The following is an 18,873-nucleotide window of genomic DNA, read 5'->3' as shown; positions in this document are numbered from 1 at the left end:
CACAGTCGCGGGGGGGCCATCAGGTGAGAAATTGGGGATCAACAGAGGTGAGGCTTAGAACCTCACCCCCCCTGTTCTGAGAGAAATCTTCTGCATACGTGGATGTTTTATTGCCCTGGTCTAGCTTGGATTAACACATAGTCTACAGGCACACACCTGATCATCTACATTTGCTCTCTTACAACACTAAACTATGTTTTCTACCTTTATCTTGTATCTACCTACCACTTCAGCATTTTATTAAAAATCATAATAATAAAGAGAGAAATGTGGTATCCACATATAAATCAAGTATAAAAACCAAATGGGTATTCATATTTGAACTGACTGTTTATAGTTCATAATGCATGAGCAAAACCGAAAGTTTCTGTGATGACTGCCCTTGTACTGTTCACTATGTAACTTATTCATTATATAAGAATTTGTTCTCCATGTAAGAACTTGTTTGTTATGCCTCAGAAGATTGGAGACTGACGAAAATTAGGCTTGGGGTGGATTAATGATTGTGCATTGAGCATTGACTCCCCTATACAGAATTTTATTGTCATTAACAACCATTTGATCAATAAATATGAGAGATGCCCTCACAAAAAAAAAAAAAAAAAAAGGACAGACTTCCAATGGTAAAATAAATAAGTAACCGGGATGTAATGTATAGCATAAGGAATATAGTCAAGATATTGTAACAGCTTGGTAGGGTGATAGCTGGAACCTAGAATTATGTATATAAATGTTCTACCACTGTGTTGTACACTTGAAACTAATGTAATGTAATACTGTGCGTCAACTACCCTTCAATAAAAAATAATTATTTAAAAAAATAAATAAATAAATCAGAAGCAGTACACCTTCATCCTAAAAAATGTGACATAAAATCCAGGTGACATAAGAAATTAAGGAAAAGTAACCTGTAACAGAAGAATCACTTTCTCATAAAAATATTTAATGCAAAATCACCTAAATAGCAAGAGTCCCAATTAATTTACAAATTCAATATCAATGCCAAAAACTCATTTATCCACCACTTTTTAGGAAGACATAGTATTCTATTAAGTCAACTGTATTAAACTTAGCCTAGTGTCATACAAAGATTTTTCTTAAAAAAAAAAAAACAAAATGTATGCAAGATAGTGTGTAAAATTTTTGTATGTAAAACAAACAGGTAGGGGGAAGAGGCTCAAGATGGCAGTGTGAGTAGGGCAGCGGAAATCTCCTCCCAAAACCATACATATTTTTGAAAATACAACAAACACAACTACGTCCAAAAGAGAGACCAGAAGATACAGTACAACAGCCAGGCTACATCTACATCTGCAAGAACTCAGCATCTCACAGAAAGGGTAAGATACAAGGCTGTGACCCAGCGGGACCCAAGCACGCCCCCCACCCCAGCTCACCAGCGGGAGGAAAAGAATCAGAGTGGGGAGGGAGTGGAAGCACAGGACTGCTAAGTAACCAGCCCCAGTAATCTGCACTGGGAGCACAGATACACATTGCATGGTGTACTGGACATTAGAGAAACAGAAAACTAAAATCCGAGACGGAGACTGAGAGTGGGTCCCCACAGCTGGCTCCCCTGGGACAAAAGAAAAGCGAGTGCTTTTTGAAAGTCTTAAAGGGACAGGGGCTTAACAGCGGGACGGAATCATCCCGGCACACTCAGCCCAGCAGGCTGGGAATCCTAAGGAACTTCTCCACAGATGCTGAAAAAGCATTCGACAAAATTCAATATCCATTCATGAGAAAAATCTAAACAAAGAAATACAAGGCAAAGACTCCACTCCAAAACTACTAGAACTGATATTGGAATACAGCAAAGTTGTAGGATACAAAAGTAACACACAGAAGTCTGTGGCTTTCCTATACACTAACAATGAACCAATAGAGAAATCAGGAAAACAATTCCATTCACAATTGCATCAGAAAGAATAAAATACCTAGGAATAAACCTAACCAAAGAAGTGAAGGACCTATACCCTGAAAACTACAAGACACTCTTAAGAGAAATTAAAGGGGACACTAACAAATGGAAACTCATCCCATGTTCTTGGCTACGAAGAATGAGTATCGTCAAAATGGCCATCCTGCCCAAAGCAATATACAGATTTGATGCAATCCCTATCAAATTACCAGCAACATTCTTCAACGAACTGGAACAAATAGTTCAAAAATTCATATGGTAACACCAAAGACCCCGAATAGCCAAAGCAATCCTGAGAAAGAAGAACAAAGTGGGGGGATCTCATTCCCCAACTTCAAGCTCTACTACAAAGCCATAGTAATCAAGACAATTTGGTACTGGCACGAGAACAGAGCCACAGACCAGTGGAACAGATTAGAAACTCCAGACATTAACCCAAACATATATGGTCAAATAATATTTGATAAAGGAGCCATGGACATACAATGGGGAAACGACAGTCTCTTCAACAGATGATGCTGGCAAAACTGGACAGCTACATGTAAGAGAATGAAACTGGACCATTGTCTAACCCCATACACAAAAGTAAATTCGAAATGGATCAAAGACCTGAATGTAAGTCATGAAACTATAAAACTCTTAGAAAAAAACATATGCAAAAATCTCTTAGACATAAACATTAGTGACCTCTTCTTGAACATATCTCCCCGGGCAAGGAAAACAAAAGCAAAAATGAACAAGTGGGACTATATCAAGCTGAAAAGCTTCTGTACAGCAAAGGACACCATCAATAGAACAAAAAGGTATCCTACAGTATGGGAGAATATATTTGTAAATGACAGACCCAATAAAGGCCTGACGTCCAAAATATATAAAGAGCTCACCCACCTCAACAAACAAAAAACAAATAATCCAATTAAAAAATGGGCAGAGGAACTGAACAGACAGTTCTCCAAAAAAGATATTCAGATGGCCAACAGACACATGAAAAGATGCTCCACATCCTAGTTATCAGAGAAATGCAAATTAAAAGCACAATGAGATATCACCTCACACCAGTAAGGATGGCTGCCATCCAAAAGACAAACAACAACAAATGTTGGAGAGGCTGTGGAGAAAGGGGAACCCTCCTACACTGCTGGTGGGAATGTAAATTAGTTCAACCATTGTGGAAAGCAGTATGGAGGTTCCTCAAAATGCTCAAAATAGACTTACCATTTGACCCAGGAATTCCACTCCATGGGATTTACCCTAAGAATGCAGCACTCAAGTTTGAAAAAGACAGATGCACCCCTATGTTTATCGCAGCACTATTTACAATAGCCAAGAATTGGAAGCAACCTAAGTGTCCATCAGTAGATGACTGGATAAAGAAGATGTGGCACATATACACAATGGAATATTATTCAGCCATAAGAAGAAAACAAATCCTACCATTTGCAATAACATGGATGGAGTTAGAGGGTAATATGCTCAGTAAAATAAGTCAAGCGGAGAAAGACAAATACCAAATGATTTCACTCATCTGTGGAGTATAAGAACAAAGGCAAAATTGAAGGAACAAAACAGCAGCAGAATCACAGAACCCAAGAATGGACTAACAGGTACCAAAGGGAAAGGGACTGGGGAGAATGGATGGGTAGGGAGGGATAAGGGGGGGAAGAAGAAAGGGGGTATTATGATTAGCATGCATAATGTGGGGGGTGGGAGAAAGGGGAGAGCTGTGCAACACAGAGAAGACAAGTAGTGATTCTACAACATTTTGCTATGCTGATGGACAATGACTGTAATGGGGTTTGTGGGGGGGACTTGGTATAGGGGAGAGCCTAGTAAACATAACATTCTTCATGTAATTGTAGATTAATGATTACAAAAAAGAAAAAAAAGAGAGAGAGAAAGAAAAGGGGGATTACTCCCTGATAGGATAAAACTAACTGCAAATCAATGATTAATGCATGCTTTACATATCCTTAATTTTGATCTTTTAAAGGGTGTCAGATGATCAGCTAGGGAAGTACATTTTTCTGATAATAATCCTTTCTCTTAAAAAAAAAAAAGCAGTTTCTGTGTGGTGATCTCCAATAGGTTCTTCACAATGGTATAAAGGTCATATCAAAGTGTGGGCAAAGGGTTTGTTTGTGTTTATACAGAGGATCAAAGCCTAATTTGGCTACCCAGAAAACAAATTAAGATACAATATGAAGAACTTCCAACATCAACATCCTCTGGAAAAGTCATTCCAGAAGATGATCATCAAAAAACTTCAACAAAGATCCTGGCGCTGTTGCAGTTGTAGCTGCATTCATCCCACTGGTTCCTGGACTTGCCATTGGAATGAAGAAGGAGATATCTAAGCTGGCCTGTGCATAGAGTAAAACAACAAATTTGACTGGATCTATACTGTTGGAACTCAACCAAGAATTAGGAGAAGTGCAAGTTGCAGTGCTCCAAAATCATGTGACTACAGACTATCAACTGTTAAAAGAACATACGGGATGTGAACAGTTCCCAGGAATGTGTTGTTTTAATTTGTCTGATTTTTCTCAAAATATTCAAATTCAGTTAGACAATATCCATCATATCATTGATAAATTTTCACAAATGCCTAGGGTACCTAACTGGTCTTCTTGGTTTCACTGGATATGGCTGGTAATTGTAGGTCTGCTTTTGTTATGTAGCTGTATTCCTATTATGTTAATGTGTGTAAGCAATTTAATCAGTAGTTTGTTAAAACCTATACATGCTTATGTTACTCTACAAGAAGATATGGCAAAGAAATCATCAATCTTCCCATGTTTTCTTCTATCTGCTACTTCTATAGCTTTTCTTCTTCCTTCCTAATTACAACCCTTTAGTAGAATTCGTGCCTCATATAGAAAATTACCAAGTATCATAATTCTTCCAAGTGGTAAAGACACCTCAAGACAAATGCTGGGCATAGAAGCCACAGGGCATAAATATGCAAAGAAGTAAAAAGCTAACCTTTTCAAACAATATTGCTTCTCTCTCACTTACCAACTTTACATTTCCCTGATGGCCCCGGAAGATGACTGGTTAGCCAGAGACGGGTAAGATTCCTCAAGGGAGGAACAACCTAAGACAGGCACAGTCACAGGGGGTCCATCAGGTGAGAAATTGGGGATCAACAGAGGTGAGGCTTAGAACCTCACCCCCTGTTTTGAGAGAAATCTTCTGCATCTGTGGATGTTGTGTTTCCCTTGTCTAGCTTGGATTAATACTTAGTCTATAGGCACAGACCTGATCATCTACATTTGCCCTCTTACAGCACTAAATTATGTTTTCTACCTTTATCTTGCATCTACCTGCCACTTCAGCATTTTATTAAAAAATAATAATAATAATAATAATAAGGGAGAAATGTGGGATTCACATATAAATCAAGTATAAAAATCAAACGAATATTCACATTTGACCTGATTGTTTATAGTTCATAATGCGTGATCAAAACCGAAAGTTTCTGTGATGACTGCCCTTGCACTGTTCACCATGTAAGAACTTATTCACTATGTAAGAATTTGTTCACCATGTAAAAACTTGTTCGTTATGCTTCAGAAGATTGGAGACTGTTGAGAATTAGGCTTGGGGTTTATTAATGATTGTGCACTGAGTCCCCTATACAGAATTTTATTGTTGCTAACAACCATTTGATCAATAAATATGAGAGAAGCCCTCTCAAAAAAAAAAAAATCAAATGAATAATCATATCTGACTTGATTGTTTATAGTTCATGATGCATGATCAAAACTGAAAGTTTCTGTGATATGACTGCCCTTGCACTGTTCACCATGTAAGAACTTATTCACTATGTAAGAACTTGTTCACCATGTAAGAACTTGTTCGTTATGCTTCAGAAGATTGGAGACTGTTGAGAATTAGGCTTGGGGTTGATTAATGATTGCGCACTGAGTCCCCTATACAGAATTTTATTGTTGCTAACAACCATTTGATCAATAAATATGAGAGATGCCCTCTCAAAAAAAAAAAGAAAGAAAGAAAGAAAGAAATACAAGGCATCCAGATTGGTAAGGAAGAAGTCAAACTGTCCCTATTTGCAGATGACATGATATTGTACATAAAAAACCCTAAAGACACCACTCCAATACTACTAGAACTAATATCTGAATTCAGCAAAGTTGTGGGATACAAAATTAATACACAGAAATCTATTAGTTTCCAATACGCTAACAATGAACTAGCAGAAAAAGAAATCAGGAAAACAATTCCATTCACAATTGCATCAAAAAGAAAAAAATACCTAGGAATAAACGTAACCAAGGAAGTGAAAGACCTATACCCTGAAAACTGTAAGACACTCTTAAGACAAATTAAAGAGGACACTAACAAATGGAAACTCATCCCATGCTCTTGGCTAGGAAGAATTAATATTGTCAAAATGGCCATCCTGCCTAAAGCAATCTATAGATTCAATGCAATCCCTATCAAAATACCAACAGCATTCTTCAACCAACTAGAACAAATAGTTCTAAAATTCATATGGATCCACAAAAGACCCCAAATAGCCAAAGCTATGCTGAGAAGGAAGAATAAACCAGGGGGGATCTTGATTCCTAACTTCAAGCTCTACTACAAAGCCACAGTAATCAAGACAATTTGGTACTGGCACAAGAACAGACCCACAGACCAGTGGAACAGAATAAAGAGTCCAGATATTAACCCAAACAAACATATATGGTCAATTAATATATGATAAAGGAGCCATGGATATACAGTGGGGAAATAACAGCCTCTTAAACAGCTGGTATTGGCAAACCTGAACAGCTACATGTAAGCATGAAACTGGATTGTCTAACCCCATACACAAAAGTAAATGCAAAATGGATCAAAGACCTGAATGTAAATCATGAAACCATAAAACTCTTAGAAAAAAATTTGGTCAAAAATCTCTTGAACATAAACATGAGCAACTTCTTCATGAACATATCTCCCCTGGCAAGGAAAACAAAAGCAAAAATGAACAAGTAGGACTATATCAAACTAAAAAGCTTCTGTACAGCAAAGGACACCATCAGTAGAACAAAAAGACATCCTACAGTATGGGAGAATATATTCATAAATGACATATCCAATAAGGGGTTGACATCCAAATTATATAAAGAGCTCATGTGCCTCAACAAACAAAAAGCAAATAAGCCAATTAAAAAACGGGCAGAGGAGTTGAACAGACACTTCTTCAAAGCAGAAATTCAGATGGCCAACAGGCACATGAAAACATGCTCCACATCACTAATCATCAGAGAAATGCAAATTAAAACCACAATGAGATATCACCTCACACCAGTTAGGTTGGCCAACATCCAAAAGACAAACAACAACAAATGTTGGCAAGGATGTGGAGAAAGGGGAACCCTCCTACACTGCTGGTGGGAATGTAAACGGGTTCAACCATTGTGGAAAGCAGTATGGAGGTTCCTCAAAAAACTAAAAATAGAAATACCATTTGACCCAGAAATTCCACTCCATGGAATTTACCCTAAGAATGCAGCAGCCCAGTTTGAAAAAGACATATGCACCCCTATGTTTATCGCAGCACTATTTACAATAGCCAAGAAATGGAAGCAACCTAAGTGTCCACCAGTAGATGAATGGATAAAAAAGATGTGGTACATATACACAATGGAATATTATTCAGCCATAAGAAGAAAACAAATCCTACCATTTGCAACAACATGGATGGAGCTAGAGGGTATTGTGCTCAGTGAAATAAGCCAGGTGGAGAAAGACAAGTATCAAATGATCACTCATCTGTGGAGTATAAGAACAAAGAAAAAACTGAAGGAACACAACAGCAGCAGAATCACAGAACCCAAGAATGGACTAGCAGTTACCAAAGGGAAAGGGGTTGGGGGGTGGTGGGTGGGAAGACAGAGATAAGGGGATTAGGGGTATTATGATTAGCACACAGAATGTAGGGTGGTCACGGGAAAGGCAGTATAGCACAGAGAAGACAAGTAGTGACTCTATAGCATCTTACTATGCAGATGGACAGTGACTGTAATGGGATATGTGATGGGGACTTGATAATAGGGGGGAATGTAGTAAGCACAATGTTGCTCATGTGAAACCTTCGTAAGATTATATATCGCTGATACTTCAATAAAAAAAAAGCAAAACACTTGTTATAAATATATCTCCACTAAAAAATGAACATTTATCAAACACATTCAGCAAAAAATTATTAAAGTGAACCTAACACTTTAACATCTTAAACAATATCATTACCTTTGGATTGTGCATAACAATTGTCTCTCCACTAGGAAACTCTAATCTTCGGTGCCACTGATTTGTGGTTATAGCTTTTTTATATTCAGCCTATAATAATGGAAATAACACATAATCCAGTAAGACAAATCTATACCACACTGAGAAAGTGTGGAAGAAAATTAAAACTGTTATGGTAATAAAAATAGTAGCAACTCTCATGTTACCAACTGGTTACCATATATGTTTATCACTTTACATACATTACCTCATTTAATTAATTACTCTTACTCATTCCTAAATAATATTACCCCATTACACAGAGACAAAAACAAGGTTTAGATGGTCTAGGGCTGCCACAGACTGAGTGGCTTAAAGCACCTGAAATGTATTGTCTCAGTTCTGGAGACTAGAAGTATGACGCCAAGGTGTCTGCAGGGCCATGCTCCCTCTGAAACCTACAGAGGACTCCTTCCAGGCCTCTCCCTAGCTTCCAGCAGACTGCTGCCAACCTTCAGTGTTCTTTGGCTTACAGATCCATCAGTCAAATCCACTAATTTCACAAGGCGTTCTCCCTCTATGTCTTCTTATAAGAACACCAAGCACATTGAATTAGGAGCGCATTCTATTCCAGTATGATCTCAACTAATTATATCTGTAAGGACCCTATTTCCAAATACAGTTACATTCTGAGGTACTGGAGGGTTAGGACTTCAACACATCTTTTAGGGTGTGGGGGACACAATTCAGCCCCTACCAGACATTAAGTTCACAGTTGCACGAGACTACACTCTTTTACTGCTCTGCTAGGACAGTATCACCTTTATAATACTGAGCAGTATGTATCATCTGGTTCTCACTAGATTTCTCACTTCCTAATCTCCTCTGCCTCTTCCCTGATCTGGTTTGTTTCCTGGAAAAGGCTGAACAGGAGTTAAAGTCTCCCTAGGTAAAGAACAGTCATGTGCTGTTGAGATGTGGATAGCAATCCCACCCTCAAAGCGTGTGTCACCCATTTACAGTGCGCCCTTGAACAATGTGGAGGCTAGGGGCATCAACATCCCATGCAGTGAAAAATCCATGTATACCTTCTGATTCCCCAAAAACCTAACTACTAATAGCCTATCACTGACTGGAAGCCTTACTAATAACAACATCTCTAACACATATTTTGTATGTTAATATATTATATACTGCATTTTTACAATAAAACTAGAGAAAAAGTGTTTTTTTTCAAGTTGTTGCAAATCTACAAAAATTCTTTCAATATATTTACTAAAAAAAAATACCGCATACAAATGAACCTGCATAGTTCACACTCATGTGGCTCTAGGGTCAACTGCATAATCAAATACAGTTAAGATAAAGTGTATATGCTTTCAGATACTGCTTAAACTTGAAAATATCTGGAAGTGTATACGCTTTCAGATACTGCTTAAACTTGAAAATACTTTAGTTTCAAAATAATAGGACCAAACATTCACTGTGGGATATCCCTTCAGTTGAATCCTACCAAAGTTATTAAAAATTACAGTAATTTAAAAGTTTTAAAAATACATTTTTTAATTATTTAGAACTAAAATGAAGCTATACATATAAGCATTCCTTTATACATTTTCCTTATTCAAATAACTAAAACTAGGTTTTAGGAGACTTGCCTCCTAAAACTTGGTATTTCTAAGAACAAAATTAATTTTATGCTCTTTAACTCTTTGCTCTCCTTAACTGGGTGCTGATTCTGCTCTAAATCAGTGTTTTCCAAACTGTGAGTCATGACCACTAATAAACTGTAAAATGAATGTTTTAAATAAAATAGAAAGTATCAAAGTGAATGACACTTAGTAAAGGCAAGTACTATTCTGTGGTACTTTGGTACTAAAACAAAACTTCGTTTTTAGTGGTGTGTTAAGAGCTGGCCCATGCCAACTCATGAGAGCTAATCTCATTAGAGTTAATCACACATATCTCTTCCCATCTCTGTCCAAGAACACCACGGTTAGCTTAAAATGATCATGGAAGGAGTACTTACACCATGGAAATCAGCAAATGCTATAAATCGGGGGCTATTTTCCCTGAAGAGCCAGTTTACCAAATACCACTGTTTCTGATAAATAAATGTATGTGTGTGTGTCTAAAATGTGCATACTAAATCTCAATGTACAATGTATTTCTTACTATGGATTGAAATGGACAAAATTTGAAGCCTCTGCTCTCAACAAGCTTCTTTTCCAATTTATTTAACCCCAACTAATCACTGCCTTACCTTAAACCAACACTTACTTTTGGTATTAATTTGGCTATAGAACAGCATTTCATTGTCACTACTACAGATTAATATTTCCAAAGCAGGCACAATTGATAATACCTAAGAACTGCATTTATAATTTTTTAAAAAAAGCAAAATACTCCACAAAAAAACATCTATGCTACTAATATTGTTAGAAATAGGTATGTATATGGATAGATAGCAGTCTAAGAAAATATTTCTTAAGTGTAAAGTTTGGTTTGAAAAGATAATAAGACTGATTAATTTTTTCTTCTATTCATTATATTATGGTTTACAGGGACAAAAAATTTTAGTAATTATATTAGTCAGCTGTTAAACTTGACTGTCAGCTCCTAAAACAGAACATAAAGCCTAGTCCACGCTTGAAGCTCTTCAAAATATCAATCTAGGAAAGATTAACATTTTAGAGGTCCCTTTTAATACTAATATTAGTGTTGTTTTAATGTTTAACGTTAACGTTGGTTATCAAAGTTGGTTATCCATTAAAAAATAGTAACTAAAATGTTCTCTTTCTCATTTCCCATATATGCAATTGAATTCAACTTATTTCAAATATTTAATATACAACTATTAAGTAAAATTATCACAAAAATTAATGTAATTATATAAAACATTAGCCACCAGTTTAAAGATGGCTAATAAGTCTCATGATGTTTGTTCCTAGTCTGTTTTTTATTTCATAAATTAGATGTGAATTTCAAGCCTTTTGCTGAATATTAGCTTGAAAAGCACCCACATGCTTGGCATGTATTGTCTACAACAGATCCCAGAGGTTTGTTACAAGTACCTTATTAGATTTGTGATGTCCCCTGAAAAACGTTCTACCTTAAGACACTGAGGCCACGATCAGCACCTCAAAAACAGTGGCACCACTTAAAAAGTGATCTCCTGTGTGAAAAATATAAACAAAGTGGGCTCCGTTGTGCCAGTGGTGTTAAAGAGGCACCATTGTATACAGGACCTACATTTTTTTAATGAAAACGTAAAGGAATAAAGACCACGTACCTCTAGTTTTTCACTGAACTCCTCTGTATAGGGAATAAACCTGCTATCTGTGTCCCCTTTGTAAAACCACGTACAGCGTCTCACTTCCGCTGGCTCCTCTTCCCAGTACACGGCTTTCCTCACTCGGTCATAGAGGTAAACATCGTAGCGCCCTCCATCCGTGCCTAGAACCACACTCTCAGGGTCTGGCTGGACTGGAGCAGAAAGTCCACATTTTAAGCCAAGAGTTACAAGGCATATTCAAAGTAATAAATAATGAATATGGTCACTAGTCAATCCTTAAAGACAAAGAAGCTCATTTTTGTTTAGAAATAGAAGTTTAAAATTCATGTGTGCTACTCAAAATAATGACTCTCCTTAAGTGAAAAAGAAATAGCCACAGCATAATTTCAAAACATGATCATAAAATAATTCAGTAACTAGTGGGTTTTTTTAAGTCAAAGCAGCAATGCTCCATGAAGTATGTTTCTGAAGGATATTAATAGGTGATTTTTCAGCCCCATGATGAAGTATCATCAGGGTATACAAACACGTTTCTATACTGCAAGCCTTCTCAAGCCTTACATGCTCCTGGACCCTCTATGTCTCAAGAGGTGGATGCAGTTAAACCAGTCCCAAAACTCATCTACCACAGAACAAAGCACCTTTTTTTCAGAGTATCTCTGGGAACAAGAGTTCCACAGAAAAGCTTTATAAGTGCCCCATTTATAAATAATTATAAATGAATTAGGGAAATAGGAAAATTGATGCCAGGATTACATGAATTACTCTACACAGAAGAAAATTACTAAAACATTTTTTCGACCAACTTATTCAAATAAGGTGACTTACTTAGGACTTGTATCAATAAAATCATCCTAAGGGACAGTGTCTGGTGGGGTCTAGAAGGATTAAGGAGTTTGACATTCACAAAAAGCAGGCCAGGGATAACTACTCCTCATTTATTCTCTTCCTAAAACCAGATACAAATAATGCACGATCAGTGCTTACCTGAATTATAGATTTCTTCAAGATTCAAAGAGTCAAACACACTGAAAGGCATCCACAGTTGTTTGTATTCTACCTCCTTGCAGTAAAACCAGTGGGGTTGAACAGGTTCGTATTGGTTTTGAAGTAGAAAAGGAGGCGGCCCTTGCAGAGAAGGACCTGCAGGTCTAGCAAGTGCCTGCTGCTGTGTCGGAGGGGGCAACCCTGACTGCACTGGAGGAGGACCCTGGAGGGGACAAAAAAGTTTGGACTGTCATGTTTGTCCAAAGGAGCAATGCTGTATATGCCTCAGACCCCAACAGCCATTAGTAATAATTTTCATATGCATATTTCTGGATAACTATTTAGTTTAATAACTAGATCCTAAAGCAATTATTTTTTTTAATCTAGCAAAACCCCAAATCAGTCACAAAGTGAACTGGACTTTCTCAAACTGATGGCAAAGTAAAGTAACACTTTTACCACCTTTACAGAAATCAATCTAATAATATGTCTCCTGTAATTTATTTAATCTTTAAAATGTGCATAGTCCTTGACCTAGCCATTTCATTTCTAAAAATTCATCCTATAGCTATGATTATGCAAACAAGTAAAAACTGACCTACAAAGATGTATACCAAAAGGTTATGTATTATAGAAAATCACTGGACACTAAATGTCTAACAGAAACCTGATTAAATTATCTTTTACTCACATAGTGGAATTCTCTAGAGCCATTAAAAATGTTTTAAAAAAATACCCTTTTAACATCTAAAATATGTTCACAAAAACCACATATAATGGTTATCCAGAAAAACTATATGTTTGTTTTTGTAGAAAAATGACGAGAAACATATAACAAAATGAAAAGAAGGGTTATCTAGGGGTAATTTTTATTTACTTGATTATTCTGCATTCTTCAACTTTTGTGCCCTGAAAATATTTTTAAAATCAGAATACAAGTATTTAAACATTTTTAAACTAAAAATCATTTTGGAATGTAGTATCAATGTTAAATTTACTGAGGTTGATAACCATACAGTACTAATGTAAAAGAATGTCCTTATTCTTGGGAAGTACTGAAGTATTTAGGAGTAATATATTTAAGTGACCTCCAAACGTTTCTCAAAAAAATTGCACATATACAGAGTGAGAAGGGAAAGCAGGGAAGAATGCTTAAACATGTGGAAGTGCACATACATACACAAACAATACAACAAATGGGGTAAAAAGTGTTAATGACAGATAAATCTGGGTTAAGAATATTGGTGTGTTCCTTGCGCTGTTTTTATTTTTTTAACTTTTCTTTAAATTTGAAATTATCACTTTTTGAGATAGAATCGTAAATCTAGAAATCTTTTCAAATATTTAATCAGTGAACTAGTATATTCATTTGTACTACATGCTATAAATCTGGTTAGTTTTCAATATGCTGACATTCAACATTATCAAGAGTTTGGTATTGATACGATTTAAATTAAACAATAAAATGAAGCCCACTCTGTCTCTAAGAAAGAAGTTAGGTTCCACTCTGTAATACAGCTATCTCCGCCACACTGGGTTGAGTTCTGAATTCTTCTATTTAATCAATTCCCTTTTTTTAATTTAGTTGATTTCCCTTAGGAAGTCAGCTGAATAATTAGCTGGGAAAAAAAACAAGGGAATTTCATAAAATTTACTCAGTGCAAATGTTATTCCATCACCCTCCTGAGATAAAGTTTGACTGCCTAGATCCAAATTTCATAAATGTAAATTAATTACTGAAGTAATTAATTTTAGTTCCTGTAACTGAATGTTTTGATTGAATAGTATAAATAAAAAATGAGAAGCTGGCAGTCTGTTAATAATTGCTTTGACTCTCATATGTTTCCGATGACCTTATTACTGGTATTGTACACTAAAATCTGGAAAATCTGGCATGTAGTTAACTTATTAAAATCAATTACTACTTCATAAATAGATATGATAAAACTAAAATATGAACCATTCCATGAGATACCTTTAAAACAATGTTTACTTCAAAGCATGTAGCTTACAAAGAATAGCCTCTGAAAATAATCTGCAATTATATTGATTATTAAAAAAGCAGTTTTAAAAACACAGGATGAGAGAGAGATTACAAATTAGCATGAATACTTAGGATATAAAAACATATCTCCATACCGGTGGCAGAGATCCTGGAGGCAGCTGGTACATCTGAACAGGGGGTCCGGAGGGTGGAGGATGGGTGGGGTGGCCTGGTGTTTGGCACTGCTGCAGCTGTGGTGGTGCAATATAAGGATTAGCCTTGCTGCTTTCAGGGGTATGGCGATACGGATTGTATCCTTGCTGCGGTGTTCCTTGGGACAGGCTCCCAAAATTAGAAGGAGGGAGATTACTTGGCTGAGAAGGCAGGTAAGCATTTATTCCCATCTGTGAAGAGGGTGAAGCACCATAGTGAGCCTTTGAAATGGATGGTGAAAATGCATTCAACACATCTTGGGATCCAGTTGTAAAAGCGAGAGTAGCTGGGGGCTTGGAGAATGCTGACTGTTCAGCGGAAGCTGCTGCAGTTGTTATCGGTGACTGTCCAATATTCCCAAAAGGATCACTACTGTTCGATACCTGAGAGAAGTAACTAAATGTCTGTGGGGTAGATGTGTGAGCAGAAGTCTGACCAAGAAAGCTGTCCTCCTCACCAACATCTGTGGAGTCCTCTGAAAGGGAACGGGAGAGCATTCTATAAATCTGTAGATATGATTACACAGCAGATCTAGCAACGATACCTCCTATCGTACTGTTATATTTCGGCATTACAGAAAAAAATTTAAAAGCTTTTTTGTTTTTTCTTTGAAAACTTCGGTCTTTGACATAAAAATCTAGAAAATGAGAATAAGAAACAACAAAAAGAAGGAAAAATTATACTTCATTCATAAGCCCACCTCCCAAAGACAATCACCGCTAACACTGTTCACATTTTGGTATATACCCTTCCTTACTTTTTAAATAAATACAAATCGTTATGTGTTACTTGGCTTGTAAATATATGTAAGTTACACATATTTGTACATAGAAGCTTAAAATAATAGAAATAAAAATCTATACCGACTTTTTTCCATGTTATCTTGAATTATTTCTGTGTAATTACGGAAACTAAAGTTCACGTATTAACTCTATTGACAAGAAGGGGTGTGTCAGGACTCTTACCTACAAAGCACTCATTGTACAAATGAACATGTGGCATTTGTACTCCCAAGGCAAAGTAGGTCAACCATTAATTGCCATCCCTAAAATCACAGTGTCACAAACAGATAATTAATCATTAGAGAATGACAAATCGCTAGGAAAGTCATTTTCTCACCAAAGGAAGTTCTTCGTACTTCCCTTGGCCAAATTGATCTTCACTGACAGTATTATCAACAACAAACTATTTCTCTTTTCTACTCCCAAGTTACAAAATAAAAACATTTTCCCTCTACATGTTTCCAAAAGTCCAGCCTACTCTTCCTTACTAAACTTTTATGACTCTCAGCTTGTTCAAACTTTCCTCTACTCTTCCTAACCTTTCCTTCTCCTGTCTCATTCCCTCTTATCTCCTACTGTGAGAGGCAGGGAGCCGAACAGAGGGGTGGACCCATTCCCAGCACACAGGCACACCTTGATCCCTGCCCTGGACACCTGCCAAAGGGGGCCATCTTTCAAGCTCTGGGCTCCTTAATCTCTGCTGAAGGCGGCCATGGCTCACAGTGATTCTGGTTTGGGCTTCTAAGGTGCTCCCATTATATTTCACACACAGCAACTTAATTTAACTAAGGCATTCCACTATGCAAAATACTCCTCTCACTTTGTCTTTGTAACTAAAAATAAAACACAAGGTCCTTTGTCTGCTTGTATCACTCTGCTTTTCTGATGTATTTCCAGTTCCCACCCTCTTTTCAGACAGTGAACTGTCTCAACAACTAAAAGCATGGAAAAAACCTCTGTGGTATCTCTCATCCCTTAAAGCAACTTGTAATCAACCTTACTGAAGAAACTTTTTTCTGATTAGCATCAACTACAAATGAAACACTGATCTCAACATGCTGCCAACCTCATCTCAGAGGCACTTCCTAATTACACGTAGCCACATATGGCATCAAGACCTGCAACTTTAATGAGCACCTGTATACTTGTGACATTCCCAACTCTGTTTCACAGGTGTTCTAGAACCTATTTTCCAACTGTCTCCTCAATACTTTTGCCAACTCAGCCACATACACCTCAAGCTTAGTAAACCTAAAATTGACTTTTATCATCTTAACCACCCCCTCTATGTGTTCCTTTTACCACCTCACTGTCTCAACAGATGTTTGCCAACATCCATCCATCCACTCAAACCAGAAACCTGTCTTTCAGACTCCTCCCTCTCTTTCTTGCCCTTCATTTAATCATTCAGATCCTCATTCCAGAAGTATGTACGCAGCGTTCACCATACACCAGGCAAGGAGCTAGGTCTTGGGCTACAAATGAAGAGAAGAGGCCCCTGGGCTGACAGAGTTGACAGTCTGGCCTTCTGGGAGGCACCAAGTCCCAACAACCTTACAGTCTAACCAGCTCTCACATCTGTTCCCTGCCCTTCATACCCAATGTGGCTAAGCAGGGCAGGAGTGCCATCGCTCCGCTCCCACTTGACTCCCAGTAGCCTCCAGACTGACCAATTTTGCTCCAGTCAGCTTTACTCCAGTGCAAGCTTGGAAAACTCCAATCTTTCTGAAGCACACCTCTAATTTCAGGCCTTATTTAAAATGCTTCAAAGGCTCTCCCACACCCCAGAGGATGAACTACAAACTCCTCAGTATGGTATATGAGGCCTTCTGTGATCTGGTCCCCATGGACCACTCAAGCCACTCCCCTCACACAGTCTGTTTGCACTGATCTACTCGGGCAGAGACGGAGTGGGAGAATGTGAGCACACCTTCCACCAAATCCCACCAAATCTGCAGGTTTTCTCCCACACCTCCAGACTTTTAAATATGACTGTCTCTCCAGACTCCCTAATTTCTATGTACCTTTCAACATTCAACTCAAGAATCACCTCCTCTGTGAGGCCTGGAACCCCCAGTTTTCATAGCAGCCTACTTTTTTAATTCCTCTTTCCAACTCTTGTAAACCTACATCACCACTGCTCACACAATTGGGTACATTGTGTATCACATACATGCTGTCATTGAAAGCAATGCTATCTGCTCTTCCGTGTCTCCCTGACATCTCAAACAGGGACTGACAAATACAAGCTGTTCAATCCTTGTTTGCTAAATGAATGAAATTGCCTATGTGTCTCTTTCACTGACATGATTAACTGTTGCTTCTAATGAGACAAGTTCTTTTGTCTCTGAATGGGTCTCTAGTGGTCAAATCTTTTTTTAAGAGGTGGAATAATACTTGTTATAGAATTATAGTTCAAAAACTATTACTTTTATTGTTAAAATAAGCTATTGCCAACAAGAGTTTTCAAAACAGGTATAATTGTCCTATACTTGACAATGAAAATGTTTAGCATTAATTGACACACAAAAAACAAATACTAGATAGCAAGGAAGATGGGCATGAACTAAACACTTGTGAAACACAGGATGATACAAAACCCCGTGTACGGCCTCATTTATTCCCACAACTTCCCAAAGCATTCTGCTCCAGCCATGAGAACCTTTCTCCAACAATGGCAAGGCCTAACCTTTCAGCCACACTGTCAAACTGAGACAGACAAATTCCTCATGCCCATCCTTTCATTCATTCAATATCTATTGAAAACCTGGTCTACAGCACAACTCCAGGCACTGTTCTAGGTACAAGTTCCTGCTCTCATGGAGCTTACATTCTAGTAGGATAAGAGAAACATATGTGTACATGTCAGGTGATGATAAGCACTAAGAAGAAACATAGCACAAGGGAAAGTGAACCTTCAAGTACAGCTGCCTCCAGTTTGCCATTCCTCACTTCTCCATGAAACATTCCTTAGTCCTTCAAGCAAGAATAAATTATTCAATTGGAAAATATTCAGTATTTCTGTAGGATCTATGTGCTAGGAACTAAACAAGATCCTAAAATAAAAAAATAAATCATAGCTGCAAACATCACCAAACCCACAGTCCAAAGAGGCAGATATGCTCATGTCACAAACATTTTTATATAACAATAGGTGTTGGGTGCTACATTCAGTGCTTTACAAAAATTCACTTCACATTACAGCTCAGTGAGGCCATACATAAATGAAACTGAAGCACAGAGAGGTAAAAGTAACACGCCTGGTCACACAGGGCCAGGGCTGGAGCAGTCTGTGGTCCTAAACACCATGCTCTGAGTTATGCCACATAAACCTTAAAAAGCAATCTCCCTGGATAATAATAAAGATAGGAACAAAAAGCTAGAGTGCACAGAAGAGTGGGGACCTAAGAGGAAGTAATGCACTGTTTTGAAAGATGAGGACTGCACTTTG

General features: G+C 37.5%; 1 protein-coding gene across 4 annotated transcripts in view; it reads right to left on the bottom strand.

Annotated features, from left to right (window-relative positions):
- Positions 1-18,873, bottom strand: part of SEC23IP (SEC23 interacting protein) — a 65,797-nt gene that overhangs the window by 46,266 nt on the left and 658 nt on the right. For 2 of the 4 annotated variants that reach the window (XM_057506393.1, XM_057506392.1), the window contains exons 2-5: positions 14,583-15,113; positions 12,444-12,666; positions 11,454-11,647; positions 8,183-8,272 (exon numbers count right to left, since the gene is read on the bottom strand). In XM_057506393.1, coding sequence (XP_057362376.1) covers positions 8,183-8,272; positions 11,454-11,647; positions 12,444-12,666; positions 14,583-15,113 — 1,038 coding nt within the window. Of the gene's footprint in view, positions 1-8,182; positions 8,273-11,453; positions 11,648-12,443; positions 12,667-14,582; positions 15,116-18,873 lie in introns of all 4 variants that reach the window. The other 2 variants (XM_036898594.2, XM_036898597.2) reach the window with 1 other exon arrangement.

The sequence above is a fragment of the Manis pentadactyla genome, chromosome 8, assembly GCF_030020395.1.
Source record: "Manis pentadactyla isolate mManPen7 chromosome 8, mManPen7.hap1, whole genome shotgun sequence".
NCBI lineage: Eukaryota > Metazoa > Chordata > Mammalia > Pholidota > Manidae > Manis > Manis pentadactyla.
Note: the sequence above shows the minus strand (reverse complement) of the source record. Positions and strands in the feature narration are given on the sequence as shown.